We start from the raw sequence: 17,511 nt of genomic DNA on the forward strand, positions 1-17,511 counted from the left end.
CATACACAAAGAAAGAGATACAAAGAAGCAAAACTAACAAAATGAGAGTGAAAGAGACATACAAGAACAGAAAAGAGATGTAAAGATTACAGAACATACAGAAAGACTAGTTAAAAATTTCAATAGGAAATCTACAAAATTAAAATCAGTGATTCATTGGGTTAAAATCCCCAAAAAGAATATATCTAAAAATAAATATATACAAACTGCACACATGTTGAATCATGTTATCAAATTGACTTATTGAATTTATTCTAGGGACTTTTTTATTAAAAATATTAATTTAACCTCTTTTGCTCTTTCAGGTGACATGCACAAATTCAACACGTGGTGGGAAATACGGGAGCTTAAAAGCAGGAGGTTCTATATCAACACTTAAGCATATATGGACAGAAAGTAAGAAAGATTTATCTATCAGCCGACTCCTTTCACAGACTTTCCATGGCAAACAAAATCAATCATCTTTGGATATGAGATATGACACCCCAGAACCGTATACAGAGCAAGAGCTTTGGGAATGGCTGAGGAACTCCACTGATCTGCAGGAACCTCGTTCAAGGGCAAAAAGGCGTCCCATTGTCAAGACAGGAAAATTTAAGAAAATGTTTGGTTGGGGAGATTTTCACTCAAATATCAAAACAGTGAAGCTGAATTTGTTGATAACTGGGAAAATTGTAGATCATGGCAATGGAACCTTTAGTGTGTATTTTAGGCATAATTCTACCGGTCAAGGAAATGTATCTGTCAGTTTAGTTCCCCCAACTAAAATTGTGGAGTTTGACCTGGCTCAACAATCAGTGATTGATGCAAAAGATTCCAAATCTTTTAATTGCCGCATAGAGTATGAAAAGGTTGACAAAGCTACCAAGAACACACTTTGCAACTATGATCCTTCAAAAACATGTTATCAGGAACAGACCCAAAGTCATGTTTCTTGGTTATGCTCTAAGCCCTTCAAAGTAATCTGTATTTACATCTCATTTTATAGTACAGATTATAAACTAGTACAAAAAGTATGTCCAGATTACAACTATCACAGTGATACACCTTATTTCCCTTCTGGTTGATGATTGATAATATGTATGCAAGACTTTACCTATATGGAATAAAAATTGACCGGTTTGGAACCTTAATGAAGAAAGTCACATCTGTTGCCTGGAACATGTCTATACTGCAAATGATTAAAATGGCAACAAAAACTTTTATATTGGAAAATTTATCAGATGCAATTTAGTTTCCCCAAGTCACTTCCTATATCATTTATTAGATGTAAGTCAGAGTGGATATAAAGCAAATTAACATTGTACGTGGTTGTTTATTGATATCTTTGTTCAGAGAGCTTTCATTGTCTAATACATAATGTTTCATGACATTATTTCATGGAACCACAATAATTGACCATACTTGAATTGTTGGTAATGAAGATTAGTATGGAAATGTCTGTTTAAACAACACTCCAGTGTGTACCTGCTAAAATAAATTTCTGGAGTTATTGTAAAAAGTAAATAAAATGTACTAGGAAAATACAGAAAGCAATTGCTAATGTCTGTGATATTGGGGAATACATTTCAAGGTCACTATTAGTAATTATTAAAAATAATTTTTATAGTAAAGTAGGCACGTTTAAGTTGGTGAATGACGTTATATTACTTATGGAGGAACGCCATCCCTAGTAAACTTGAATATTACTTTTAAAATGTATATGTTTGCATATATCACACAGAGATATTTTAGTTTCTATTAACTTTTTAAAACGTAAGACAATAAAGTTTTCTGCAGACAACCAGGTTACATTATGTACTGTAAAAAAAAGAAAATACCTAAACTGATATAATTTTGGTTATAAGTGGGTTGCATCTTTATTACAGTCAATTGTAACTACTTCAGTATACTAGTCAACATATGTTTGAAAGGTTTGTATTGTACATAGTTTAACCAGTGTTACTTGAGCAGCTTATTAATATAACTAGTAATTGTCTCTGCCTGTTATTGGTTAAAATACAAACAAGGAAATGAAGAATCCATTATATCAATGTAGCTGTTAACGTCATTAAAAAAGGACATTAATATGTACAAAGCATTTATTCTGCTTAAGTATTGTTGAAAGCTAAACATATACAACAACATTAAAGTCTGTATGCATTTAGATATTTTATTTCTGGACAAAAAAGATGGATTGTACATAAAATAAAATACATAAAGTTGAGTTTAACTTTATAGAAGTTTATTGTTTAAGTGGTATTATACACGTTATTAAAGAAATGAATCTGCAGATAATATAAGGAAGCATTTAATGTTAGCTTTTATTAGACTAGAAAATTAAAGCATGGATGAAAGTGAGGGAATTGGGAAAAATCTCATTGATTCTTTTACTCCTATTTTTTTTTTAAATTGTGATTCTTTGCTTTGAAATATGACAAGATGTCAACCAACACATTGTTTTCAAAAGATTAGGTATCTATAATTGTTTGTATCACAAAAAGATCAAGGATAAAGAAGAATACACAGATATATATCTAATAAAAGTGGACACAAATGTCTTAACATTAAAGATATTAAAAATTGTGATTATACTACTTATCTAAAATATTTTCCATACATGTGTATCATGTACTGCACAGCCATTTTGTATTTTGATACTTGAAGTCAGTGAGAAATAAAGAGCAATATTACAGGAATGAAAATGTTCCTAAATAAATATGTTCCTCTGCCTTAAACCTAACCCTGAATTTCCTTAAACCTAATACACCTTATCCTACACAAGTCCCAATCTTGAATTTAAATGTTTTTCCTAGCTATACCTTATAGAACTAATCCATTAACCCACATCTTAATCCTAAACTTAACCTTATCCTCTAAAAAAAATGCTGAGAAGATAAATATATAATGAGAGGGCAGAGCTCTAACAGTGACCAGGAATGGACAGGAGAGAGATAACCTCTATATTAAAGGGAAAGTTTACTCAAAAATGTTCTCCACTTTAATTTGTTGCCAATGATCCACTTTACCTACTGTAGTGTATTACATTGTTTACAAGTATTTTTATTACCCTTATATTGGCATTTAGAATAGTTTATTTAGCCTGTGGTATCCCCACCCATCCTGAAAAATTTTGGCCTTAAGGCCAAGCTGTGTTAACACAGCCTGCAGAAGAAATTACACTCCCAGTGGGTTATAGAAGAGATAAGGTAATAAAATGTTAATTTTCCATTGTTCTCTCCAAGTATTGGTGATTGGTTTATGGACAGATACAAGATAAAGAAGCAGGTATATGTACACAATGTGATAACGTATTGAGATCTGATTATTCCTACAAGATCAACCCATTTTATTAGGTTATGGCTTCAAAGCACCAAATCAGCTAATTCATATACACAAATAAACCTTAAAAAAGCAAATCTCATACATTTTATACCCTGCAGCTGGTAAAAAAAAGTTATTGGCAACACATTAAGGGAAAAACAATTTAATAGTATACTGTCCCTTTAAGTATCCATACACAGTAGGATCATATTAAGTGTTAACTCATATATAAATACTGACTGGTAAAAGCAAAGCAATGTGATTGTGAATGTGTGCGCTAACAATAATAATAAAAAAAAATGGCATGACAATTGTTTGTGTTAAAAGCGTTTAGCACTCTCTCTTTCTATTAACACAATAATCCTGATGTCTTTCCTTAAGTTGTATATACATAATAAAAAAAATTAAATAAATTCAAAAAGGTAATGAGGACTGAAGATATCTCTGTCAAACAGGAAAAATACATAGTCATGTCCATTAACTTCAAAACAGGTTTGCAATGCATTGCTTTTAATTATAGAATTAACGTAAATAAAAATAAAATTTAAGCCTATGCACGAGTCTAGCAAACTTAACAGCAAACCCTAACCCCAATATTAAGTCCCAAAGACAAGTCATAGGGGCCGAATATTCAAGCTCCAAATTGAGCTTGATGCCCCTGTTTCTGTGCGAGCCTTCAGGCTAGCCGCAAACAGTAGTTATGAAGCAGCGGTCTAAAGACCGCTGCTCCATAACTTGTTCACTGCCTCTATATGATTGAGCTGATTGAGACGCCCTGCTAGCGGCCAATTGGCCATGAATCTGCAAGGGGCGGCATTTCACAAGCAGTTCACCAGAACTGCTTGTGCAATGATAAATGCCGACAGCGTATGCTGTCGGCATTTATAGATGTGTGGCGGTCATGATGCGCTACATCGTATCACGTCCGTCCGCACTTTATTAAATCGGCCTCAAAGTCTTCAAGAACCATAATTCTAAAGCCTATCTCCAACCATAAGCATAATATTTATACACATGTAGAGTCTTGCTGGGAACATTTTGCAGCAGAATCTTGGCTTTTGCAAAATGTTATCAGATACAAGAATAATAGGTGTCAGATTTATGCAGTGATGTTGACAACTCAGTTATTTCAGCGTTGTGGAAGGATACAAAAGATGATACTGTTGAAGAGAATGTGTCTATAGAGGCAAAAACATTTTAGTCATACACATCAAGCTTGGAAAACAACGAATATCACATCAAGAATTATATTAGCAGATTCAGCTACAAGTAAAGGCTGTGATTGACAAAAATGCTACAACTTCAGTTCGAGAGGTACATAGAAGAGGTGCTGGAAAGCATGCTAAATGTAGAAATTCCCTTTGATACTGCCTTACCTGCCAGGTCCTAAAAAATGTGCTAGCATGCAGACTATGGTGGGGCAAAAGGAGGTCTCGTTATATAGATAATAAACTAGAGGGTTTCTAAAACAAATAATATACTATTATCCTGGTATATTGGGTTTAAAAAGTATGCAAGTTCTTCATTTGACCTCAAGCCCTAGAAGATTGTGTGGCTGACAAGAGAGTTACAATTTGTATTTTGTAAAACAAAAAGCCTTAAGGAATGGTATTTCACCAAAATGTAATCTAACTCAATGCAAACAAACAACCACACTATGATACTCACCCTCTTTGTGGGCACAAGTATAGCTTCATGTTTCTTATGAAGACAGCTAACTGTTATCAAGCAATGTGGTATTTTGAAAGCAATAAATAACTAAAACATAAAGTTTTAGTTACTCAGAGTTTAATGAAAGTTTTTATTTTTCTCTTTGATTTGCCGTTAGGGTTGATTTAGGTACTTTACCTGACAAAGCCAAATGTCTTGGGCACAGTTAGTTGTGGTACTGTAGGAGCGATAGAGTTGTACAGCATGTGCTATCATTTTTATTTGCTAACTTGCGCAAGATATGAGTGGAATACATTCTGTGCAAGGAGAAAATAGATGGATGGCATTTCCTTCAAGCCACTTCCTCTTTTGCAGAGAATGTAATCTGCATGCTTTTGCTATTGCAAATATAGAGTCCCCCACTTTAAAAAGACTGTAAATAATTTATACAGCCTTTGCATCCTAGTTTCCACCTACATGCCTCTAACCCTTGACCCCACCTAAACTCCAGGAGCAATAACTAGGGTGACCATATTGCTGCTTTAAAAAGGGACACATATGAAAAATACATATGTCAAGATTCTTATGCAAAACATTTCTTTAAACAGCCCTGACATGTATTTTTCATATATGACCCTTTTTTAAGCAGCAATATGGTAACCCTAGCAATAACCCTATAGACTTTTTAAACTCAATGTAGTAAAAAACGCCGTTAGCAGTGACATTACAGCAAAATTTGCTACATATTGACTAGATTTGAGACATGCTATACAGATAAGATTTGAACATTGGTCTTGAAAAAGATCCTGATATAGATCGAAACGTTGACCTGAAATAATAAAAGCTGAAGAATTTCTGAAAATGTAAGACCTGCGAGTGCCTCTTCATTCCCAGAGACTGTTGTTGCATATTTATTACTATAGAGAGCATCCAGGCATATCTAATGGAACAGTGAGTGCTTGGAACCACACACAGATGAAGTCCAGCACTCACTTGCAAGCTCTCAGCTAAGATTAAAAGCAAAAATTAAAGAGTTAGTTACCGCATCTGGCCAAATGGGACACGCCCAGGTACCATGTCAAGGTCTTTCCCAAAACCTGGGTCCCTAAAAAAGCTAAACAAATGCGAGCTCTCAATCAAACAAACTGGGAACAAGTCAAGGGTTTACAGACTTATGTAATCACCCTAGTCATATACAAAATGTATACAAAACACAGAAGGGGTCAAAGAGTGTAGTCCCCTTCTGTTTTTATATATATATATATATATATATATATATATATATATATAAGCAACATTTTAAAACCAAATTTGTGTTTGTGGTTGTAAAATATATAGACATTTTCAAACTCACCATAGTAACAAACACTAAGGGCTAGATAACGAGTGGATTGCAAACGTTTGCACCCGAGCGACGAGGGTTTTATCATGAGGGTTTGCGCTCTTTGGGCTTACCGCTGGTATTATGAGTTGAAAGTAAACGCGATCACTTAAGTGTAATCACAATTTTTCTAGAATGATTATCGCAACTTCAGAGATCTGGTTAACTGTTTCGCGAGGCGTAAAAGTTGAATAAAACACATCACAAAAACATTACAATGTATAGTTTCATTCATAATAACACTATGAGGCCTATTTATCAAGCCGTAAACTGTGCTGCATTCGCCGGCACAAATACACTCGCCAGACATCGTCTAACATCGCGGCCGCGGACCTGAATATGCTCTCCTTATTTATAAAAAAAACTGTCAAAAAGCCGTGCACCAAGTATGGGGCGATGAGCAGCGGACTGTTGTTAACTAACAGTCATCGATCGCGCTGCTATTCGGCTTTTTCCCAACTTTATTTATATCCTGTCACTAAACATTGCTACTATACTAAAATGTTTAACCCCTATCCCGCTGCTCCCAGAGCCCACCGCAACTTAATACAATTATTAACCCCTATCCCACTGCTCCCGGAGCCCACCGCAACAAAATAAAGTTATTAACCCCTATCCCACACTCTCGGAGCCCACCGCAACTAAATAAAGTTATTAACCCCTATCCTGCTGCTCCCGGAGCCCACCGCAACTAAATAAATGTATTAACCCCTAAACCCCTGGCCTCCCACATCACTACCACTTACTAAACCTATTAACCCCTAAACCGCCATCTCCCCACATCGCCATAAACTAAATTAAGCTAAACACCCCTTATCTGCTGCCCCGACATCGCTGCCACCTACATAATGTTATTAACCCCTATTAATACCCTAACCTACAATAAACTACCAATGGCCCTTAAAAGGGTCTTTTGCGGGGCATTGCCCCAAAGAAATCATTAGCACACAACCAACCCCCCAAATAAAAACCCTATCTAAAAAACCTAATCTCCCCATTGCCCTGAAAAGGGCATTTGTATGGGCATTGCCCTTAAAAGGGAATTTAGCTCTTTTTCTGCCCAAACCCCTAATCTAAAATTAAAAGCCACCCAATAAACCCTTAAAAAAACCTAACACTAACCCCCGTAGATCCACTTACAGTGGAAGCAGCAGAAGTTCTTAGCAAAGCCGGCAGAAATCTTCATCCAAGCGGGCCGAAGTCTTCATCCAAGCCGGCAGATGTCTTAATCCAGACGGCATTTTCTATCTTCAGCTATCTAGCGTGGAGCAGCTCCATCTTCAAAACATCCGGCACTGAGTATCCTCCTCTTCTGACGTCTTCTGAACAATGAAGTTTCCCTTTAAATGACGTCATCCAAGATGGCATCCCTTACATTGCGATTGGCTGATTCTATCAGCGAATCGGAATTAAGGGGGAAAAAATCCTATTGGCTGTTGCAATCAGCCAATAGGATTGAGCTTTCATCCTATTGGCTGATCCAATCAGCCAACAGGATTGAGCTCACATTCTATTGGCTGTTCCAATCAGCCAATAGAATGCAAGCACAATCCTATTGGCTTCGCTGAGGACTTCTGCCGCTTCGTTGAGGATGGATGTCAGGTCTTCAAAAACTGTAAGTGGATCTTCGGGGGGTTAGTGTTAGGTTTTTTTAAGGGTTTATTGGGTGGGTTTTAATTTTAGATTAGGGGTTTGGGCAGAAAAAGAGCTAAATGCCCTTTTAAGGGCAATGCCCATACAAATGCCCTTTTCAGGGCAATGGGGAGCTTAGGTATTTTAGATAGGGTTTTATTTGGGGGGTTGGTTGTGTGGGTGGTGGGTTTTACTGTTGGGGGGGTTGTTTGTATTTTGGGGGGCTTTTTAATTTTGATAGGGCTATTAGTTTAGGTGTAATTAGTTTAAATATTTGATAATTTATTTTTTATTTTGTGTAATTTAGTGTTTATTTTTTTGTAACTTTGTGTTTTTATTTTGTGTGACTTAGTTGTTAGTTTTTTGTAACTTAGTAATTTTTAATAGTAGATTTAAATAATTTGAGTAGGATTAGGTTTTTAAATATGTAATATAGTTATTTTAATTGTTACTTTAATGTAATTTTAGTATAATAGGGTAGGTTAATGAATAGTTTAATATAGTTTAATGTAATTTTAGTATAATAGTTAGGGTAGTTAAGGTAAGTTTAAATTTATTGTAAGATAGGGATGAGTTAATATTTAATGTAAAGTTAGTGGGTTGTTAGGTTTAGGGGTTAATAGCTTAATTTAGTTTATGGCGATGTGGGGGTCTGGTAGTTTAGGGGCTAATAGGTTTTGTAAGTGGTAGGGATGTGGGAGACCAGGGGTTTAGGGGTTAATACTTTTATTTAGTTGCGGAGGGGTCGGGAGCGACGGGATAGGGGTTAATAACTTTATTTAGTGGCGGCGGGTCCGGGAGCGGCGGAATAGGGGTTAATAACATTATGTAGGTGGCGGCGATGTCGAGGCGGCAGATTAGGGGTGTATAGACTCGGGGTTTATGTTAGAGTGTTAGGTGTAAACTTAACTTGTTTTCTGCCATAGAAATCAATGGGATATCTGGCAGCATCGAACATGAGCTTTCGCTGCTTTCAGTCTCCCATTGATTCCTATGGCATCCGCGGCCTCCAGGGTGGGGGATTGAAAACCAGGTATGCTGGGCCGGAATAGTGCCGAGCGTACCTGTTAGAAGTTTGATAACTTGCAAAAGTTGTCAGATAGTGCCAAATTTCTATTCGGAACATCTGTAATGACATAAGCATCGATCTGTGTCGGATTGAGACCGGCGGATCGTATGTTACGTTACAGACATTTGCCGGTCTGTAGGCTTTAATAAATAGGGTGAATCAGGTTCACCACAATTACGCTGCATAATTCCAGCGTATTTGCGGTTGATGGCTTGATAAATAGGCCTCTAAATATAACAATTATTCAAAATAAATAATGCACAAAAAAGTTATAAGCGTTCAAATATATGAGGTCTCAAGTGTTAGAAAAAAAAAGGCAGGCAGAGTGCTTTAACATTGACATCTATATGTCTATATATGTGTACATGATTATTTATGTATTTAATGTGTTTCAATTTATTTAGAGAAATTTATACACATATAAACATTGGAGCCCTTCGCTGTTAAGAAGATAAAAAATATAAAAGCATATTTATGCAATATTCATATTTAATAAAGGTTTTAACTATGTGTTTAATACAAATATTTCACATTCCAATGTTCTGCACATCGTAGAATATGTTCTATGTATTTATAAATAGATATTCCTATATTTATCTATATATAATATTTTATTATACTTTATTTATGAAGCGCCAACATATTCCGCAGCGCTGTCCATGGGTACAATTCATTTAAATAAAACAATGATATACAACTTGTAAGAGACAGGACATAATTTACAAACACATTCAAGAGGAATTGAGGGCCCTATTCCCATGGGAACTTACAATCTAGAAGGGTAGGAAGTTGAGAAACAGGAGGTGAGGACTGCAAGATTGAGAAAGATGTTAATGCAGTCTATGTGTTGTTAATAATAAAATAAAAAATAGAACTACAGAAAAAAATAAACAAATTATCAAAAATAAAAAAAATAAACCTAATCCCTATGAAAATAAACCCCCCCCCCAAATAAAAACACCCCCTAATCTAATTATAAACTACAAATAGCCCTTAAAAGGGCTTTTTGTAGGGCATTGCCCTAAGTTAAACAGCTCTTTTGCAGTTACACAAAATTCTAAGTCCCCCCTAACAGTAAAATCCACCACCCACCAAACCCCCCAAAATAAATAAACCTAACACTAAAAAAGCTCAACTATCCATTGCCCTGAAAAGGGCATGTGTATGGACATTACCCTTAAAAGGGCATTCAGCTCTTTTGCTGCCCATTCCTAATGTAAAAAAAAATAAAAAAAAAATAAACCTGTCTAACCTCCCAAAATTTAAAAATTAAACCTAAGTTTAAATTAAGTTAAAATTACAGAAAATAAAAAAATGAATATTACAGAAAATAAAAAAACAAAATTACTAAAGTTTTAAAAAAAATTAAACCTAATCCCTATGAAAATAAAAAAGCCCCACAAAATAAAAACACCCCCTAATCTAAGAATAAACTACCAATAGCCCTTAAAAGGGCCTTTGGTAGGGCATTACCCTAAGTTTAACAGCTCTTTTATGATTTAAACATACTAAGATCCCCTAACAGTAAAACCCCTCACCCACCAAACCCCCAAAAATAAAAAAACCTTACACTAAAAAACCTTAACTATCCATTGCAATGAAAAGGGAATTTGTATGGGTATTGCCCTTGAAAGGGCATTCAACTCCTTTGCTGCCCATCCCTAATCTCTAAAAAAATAAAAACACTAAAGCCCCAAATAGATACTCATGGGTCCTGAAGTCCGGTGAAGAAGGTCCTCTTCCATGCGGTGAAGTCTTCTTCCAAGCGGCCGACATCTTCTTCCAAGCAGGGACCTCTTTTTTCTTCATCCAGGACAGCGGAACTGAAGACTGGCGACGGCGGAACTGAAGACCGGCGACCATGGAGCCATGGAGCATGGAGGATCCTCTTCTTCCGATCACCGCCGTACACTGAATAGTGAATTAAAGGTACGCGATTAAGGGGTGGATCTAAGCCATGCAGGAACATGGATGCACATTGAAACAGCTCCGCATCAGCCTACTCTCTCAACTCTATATAATGGACAGGAGACAGTCCCATTAAGTATTAAAAGACACCGGAGGAGCCATATAATATAAGCAGCTCGGATTGACAGTCCTCAGATCTCCCGTCGGCAGTAGCGATCAGCTGAGACTCCCAGAGCATCGCCATCTTGTTTTACGGAGGTCTCAATCCTCTCTCTACTTCAGGTGCGCCCTTTATAAAAATCACACCACGAGGGCTCAGTAGATAGCCAGCAGCTGAGATCCCGAGAACGGTGCTTTACAGAGGTATCTCTCCCGGCTTGCCTACATTGTCTATTGCTGGCCATTACGCTACCCGTGTGGCTGGGTCAGAGGAGCAGGAAACAGGATTCTCGAGGTAAATAGTTACAGTGTGGAGTGTGCAGCTAATAGCTGCAGTTTTGGATCTTGTTCATAACATGGAATACAGAGTATTTGTTCCTTGTGGGAAAATATCTAAGTTAGAGCTGACAGTAAAGGGGCCCTTATTATTGTCATTTATTCCATTCACAGCCTGACCAGCTACTGCTAAGTAATACACTAAATATTCCATAAATATATCGACTGGACATAACGTCTGTCCCCAAAAAGGGTTCATTTATTACACCCCCCTTCAGTACATTGTTTATAAGGTGAAGCCACACCCACTCAAATTTGGTTCCACACACACTAAAGGGAATAATAATGACCCCAAAAAAGGGGCAAAAACTGGAAAAGTCTGCAAAAAAACAGCAACAGACTCCATCAGTTTCTTCCTTTTACCAAACAACTGATGCAGCACCAGCTGAAACATTAGGGGTTTCTGAAATGCCAGGAGCATTCAGCTCTATGTTGTTACCACACAATCAACAGGATCCTTTACAGGCCATACAAGTAAAGCTGGCATCATTACCCTCAAAATCAGACCTAGAATCGTTAAAAACTTTTATAAAGGAAGAACTAAGAGATTTAAAAAAGGATCTAAATGAGATGGGTGGCAGGATCGAATACTTGGAGGAGGGACAAGAGACTTTGAACAATCTTGTTAGCTCAAACACACAGCAACTTTCCATACAAGATTCTATGGTCCAGTCGTTACAAGATAAAGTAGAGGACCTCGATAATTGCGGGCGCAGGAATAATCTGCGTATTCGTGGCATTCCTGAAGCCATTCCTCAGGACCAATTAAAAAATTATCTCAAAGGTCTATTCCAGTACCTCTCTCCAAATTCACCCACTTTATTGAGTGAAGATATCGACAGAGCCCATAGGGCATTGCACCCCCCCACCCGAACCTCCACTGCCTCCACGGGATGTAATCATAAGATTCTTGCGTTTTACTGCAAAGGACAACATCTGGCAAGCAGCAAGAGCTCAGCAGTCTATTTCTTATGAAGGTAATTCATAACAAATCTATCAGGATCTTAGCCCCTATACAATCCAGAGATGTAAAGAGATCAAGTTCATTACAAGTACACTACAGGAACATCAAATAAAATATCGATGGGGTTTTCCCTTTAGTCTGATAATAAACCATGAAGGGTCCCAGTTTGTCTACAAGGAATATAATGATCTGGATTACCTCTCTAGATCTCTCAACATTAAATTTAACCCGCCAACTGAAAAAGTAATCAACACCCTTGCTATACCCATGGACTCTTCATCATCGCACCCAAGGGAACAACGACTTCAGTGGCAAAGAGTTCAATGATAATCAAAGTGGAGAAAGACAAGCTCTGTACACCCTAAAGATGGTGCACTGCCACCATGAAGTGTCAACAAATTTGCATTTGAACATTTAGTAACTTTTTAAATGGTATGTGAACCTGGGCCCGGGAACGGGTAACTTTTTGGGACTTAAAACTGAATTAAAAGTTAATGTTTATACCCTTTTGTCATCCTCATCACATCTGTTTGCTACACCAAAAGAAGATTTTATCCACAAAGGAAGAGAGTCAGAACATAATCTGGTAATATGCTGTATAAGATCATACATAATGTGAGTTATAAAAATGTCAATTGCTAGGTTAGTTATGTTAGCAACAGTGAAATATATTGTTGTTAAAAATGTGAATTACTCTATGCTAAGGATGGTATTGTTGGTTTTCCTATACACATGGAACTTTATTGACCCAAACATGAAACTAACAAGCATATCCGCCCTTGACGGATAACTCCAAATAGCCATACGGAACGGAATCCTCTGGTCCCATAAATTTTCCGCCATACTTGTGGCTTTTTGATCCTAGAGGGCCTAATCCACTACCGCCCCAACACTCTAATTTTTAGAACTCATAACCCACTAGTAGCTAGTTCTACGTCCTTTTAAATGATTTTCATTTCTTCCCAATTTCTTAATGTCACACAGCTCTTCTGGCTAATTGGTTAATTGACTGACTAATTAATTAATTAAATTACACGATCACTGTCTGACACAAATGGAAAAACACTAACTTGAGAGTTATTTAGGTGATTTCTCTCCCCCCCCAGTAAGGTGTATGGTAGAATGTCTTGTACACTACTTACAAATGTTATGGTTAACATGATTTCTCGTTTGTTAGAGTTTATATATTATGTAACTTATTTTTTGTTAAATGTTTTATTCACTTTCTTGGTCCAATCTCAGACTTTTTTTTTTATCTCATGTTAAAATGTATGTTGTAATAAATCTCTTCTACAAAGCCGTATGGATACCACACTGAAAAATATTAAGTTAATTTCCCACAAGGTAAAAGGTTTCAACAGCCCTTATAAAAGATCTATGGGTCTAAGGGAATATAAGAGAATTAAAACAGATATCCTATTTATACAGGAGACCCACTTTAAAAGAGGGTTTGAGCCTAAGATTGGCCTTAAAAAATTTGGTGAGGTCTATCTCTCTTCCCATGCTATGAAACATAATGGAGTAGGAATTTTGGTGAATAAAAGATTGCCCTTTCGTGAATCCTCAACCCTAAGGATAAAGAGAGAATATATATAATTGTAGTTGGGTTTCTATTTCACAAACCAGTAACACTAGTAAACATATACGCCCCCAATGTCGAACCTGTCCCCTTTTTTCTTCAGCTTAATAAAAAATCCTTGAGGTAACTAGAGGTAGTTTAATTCTGGGAGGGGATTTTAACCTTGCATTTGACCCGGTACTGGATTGCTCTACAGGTACGTCTTTGGTGCCCAAGAGTACGCTAAAACAAATTAAATTATCCCTTTCACAATTGGCACTACATGACACTTGGCGACTCCAACATCCTGACAAAAAAGACTACACAGTCTATTCAAATCCCCACCACTTATATACAAGAATGGATTATTTCTTCACGGACAACACCAGCTTATCATACATCACTTCCACTGACATTTACCCTATTACCTGGTCAGACCACGTCAAAATCAGCTGTCAACTTAAATGGCCTTCTTCGTTACCCTCCAATGCCAGCTGGAGGTTTGACGATTCCCTCCTTAGAGACCCCCTGACTTTCATCCAGGTTCAAAAATCCTTAATTGATTACTTCAATAGAAATGATACTTACTCTACTCTACTCTATAGACATACATAATATATGGAACGCACACAAATGCGTTATTAGAGGGGAGCTTATCGCCCTTAAAGCTGCCAAGTGTAAGCAACAGAATAACTGTCTTACCTCAATATTAGAAGATATAGCTAAACTACAAGATAAACATAAAATATTCCCAACAAATACCTCACTACTAGATAGTATTAAACACAAACGAAATCAACTTCACCTTTTATTGGGCACCGAAGCTAAAAAAAGAGCCCTGTTCTTCAAAAAAGTGTACTATGAAGGGGCAAACAAACAGGGGAGAATGCTGGCACGGCAACTCAAAAGAAGAACAAATAGACAGTATATAATGAGAATACTTGGGGCCTCCAGAGACCTGAAATCAACTACTACTGAAATTGCACTGGCATTCAAAGACTACTATGATAGACTGTATAATTTAAGAAGTGACACTAATGACCCCAACCCTGCTGAATTGGCAGACTATTTCTCGGACCTAAACCTTCCCAAACTCACTACAGATCAAAGTGAAGTATTAGATGCCCCAATCTCTGAGGAGGAGCTTTTTGAAGCTATCTCATCTCTTCCCACGGGTAAAGCTCCAGGCCCTGACGGGTTCGGTAACTCCTATTATATGCAATTCAAAGAAATACTATCCCCATTTCTGTTAAGATATTACCAGAGCATAGATTTTAACGGAGATTTTTCTCCATCCTCGCTTCAGGCACACATCTCAATAATACTTAAACCTAGTAAATCATCGGACCAAATATCTAACTACCATCCAATTTCGCTCCTCAACACCGATATAAAGATCTTTGCAAAAATAATAGGGAACCGATTAAACCAGTTCCTCCCAAGGGATAACACAGTTCGCAATCTACACCTTATTTGGCATATCACAAATACAAAAATCCCTTCAGTATTAATATCAACAGACGCCAAAAAGGCCTTCGACCGCGTTAATTGGTCATTCTTGAGAGCATCCCTGGAGGCATTCGGCTTTCGCCCAATTACCTTAAAACGTATATTTGCGTTATATACGTCCCCCAGTGCCCTCATATTAGTTAATGGTACCTTATCACCCCCAATAGAAATAAATAACGAAACACGTCAGGGATGCCCACTCTCGCCCTTACTTTTCGCGCTCCTTATTGAAACGCTAGCTACCAAGATTAGAAACAATTCAGAAATTACAGGAGGACACTAGGACAATACATTTTTAAGATATCTCTATTCGCTGATGATATCCTCTTTACCCTGACTAATCCGGAAAAATCTATTCCTCCGCTATTGACGGAGTTGTCCACTTTTCATAACCTAACAAACTTTCTGAATAATCAGAGCAAATCTGAAATACTGGGTTTTGGCTTACCGGAGAGCTCAGTTAACTCAATTAAAACTAGTTTCCCTTTCAAATGGTGCAAGGGGTCAATGAAATACCTAGGTGTACATCTTCCCGATTCTTTTGATAAGATATTTCAAGTAAATTACCTCCCAATTAAATCAATAATCACGAGGGACTTATCTTCCTGGAGCTCAAAGAAACTATCCTGGTGGGAACGTATTAACACTTTAAAAATGAATATTTTCCCAAGATTACTCTATATTATGGAAGCTCTACCAATCCCTTTACCTCCTAAATATCTCTCCCAGATGCAAAATTTATTTAGCTCTTATGTGTGGCAGAAGAAACCACCAAGAATTAATAAAAGCACTATGTTCTTATATAGATCTTATGGTGGTCTGGGACTACCTAACTTAGAAGCGTATAGAACTTCGATATTCCTGCAGAGGATATTAGACTGGAGGGTGGGCGAAACACAGAGGAGGTGGGTTCGACTTGAGGAATATTTGGGTCCTGACCTACCATTGACTAACTTATGCTGGAGACCAGACTTCCATGAGAAAGTTAAATCTATCACTAACCCAATTACAAAGGAAACTGCATGTCAATGGAACTCGGCCTCTAGACACTACCCACACCTTTCTTCTAATCCAGGCCCCCTAATTTCTCTACTTCATAATACTGATTTCTCTATAACTTCCCTACTTAACACGAACTCCCTAGACTCAGTGGCTCATGACATACCTATTCACCATGTAACCGCTAATGAAACATTATGCACGCAAGATCAATTAATAGACAAAGGTTATGACTGGGCAAGAAATTGGTTCTCCTACAGAAGACTACATAGCTATATATACACCCATAAAAATAAAAACAACATGGTTCGTGAACCTACTAATATTGAGAAACTATGCCTTTCAAGCTCCCCAATAAAACATTCCCTATCTATCATCTATAAAATCATCACTCATCCCCCTCCAGGTAACTTACTATATTCCATTGAAATGTGGGAAAGAGAGTTGGGTACAATTATCCTCCCGCAAACAGCGACCAACATATTTATAAATACTAAAAAATCCTCTACTTCAGCCTCTATGTTAGAAACCAACAAAAAAAATTTGCACAGTTGGTATTAAACCCCCGAAGGCTTCACCGCTTATATCCCACAGTTAGTAACAAATGCTGGAGATGTGGCCATGTTGGGAGTGGAATGGGACACATGTGGTGGCGGTGCTCCCGTCTAAACCACTACTGGTATGAGGTAATACGCAAAGTAGAACAAATTCTCCAATTAACTATACCACCAGACCCTCAGATCTGGTTAATTAAACAAATCTACTCACCTACCCTCCAAACATCTTCCCCCCCTATTCCGGATATTTACCAATAGTGTAAAAATGTTAATAGCCAAGATATTGAAGTCAGGGGAAGTTCCTTCACTGTTGATGTAGAGGGATAAGGTCACTGAGTTGCTGGAGTTGGAGGAATATTCAGTCTATAAGAAAGGAAATACTGAATGCTTTGCAATAATACAAGCAATCTGGGATGATTATATTAGAAATAATTCACTCTCATTAACTATAAAGGGAAATTTAAAGTGAATAACTATATGATGTTA

General features: G+C 37.1%; 1 protein-coding gene across 1 annotated transcript; it reads left to right on the forward strand.

The window, feature by feature from the left end:
• Positions 1–299: 299 nt before the first annotated feature.
• Positions 300–1,067, forward strand: NXPH1 (neurexophilin 1; the record flags this gene model as incomplete). Its single annotated transcript, XM_053715717.1, has 1 exon — positions 300–1,067. A coding segment is annotated over one exon (768 nt), but the record flags the coding sequence as incomplete, so codon positions are not given.
• Between the last annotated feature and the right edge of the window lie 16,444 nt (positions 1,068–17,511).

Source organism: Bombina bombina, chromosome 5 (genome assembly GCF_027579735.1).
Source record: "Bombina bombina isolate aBomBom1 chromosome 5, aBomBom1.pri, whole genome shotgun sequence".
In the NCBI taxonomy this organism is placed as follows: Eukaryota; Metazoa; Chordata; class Amphibia; order Anura; family Bombinatoridae; genus Bombina; species Bombina bombina.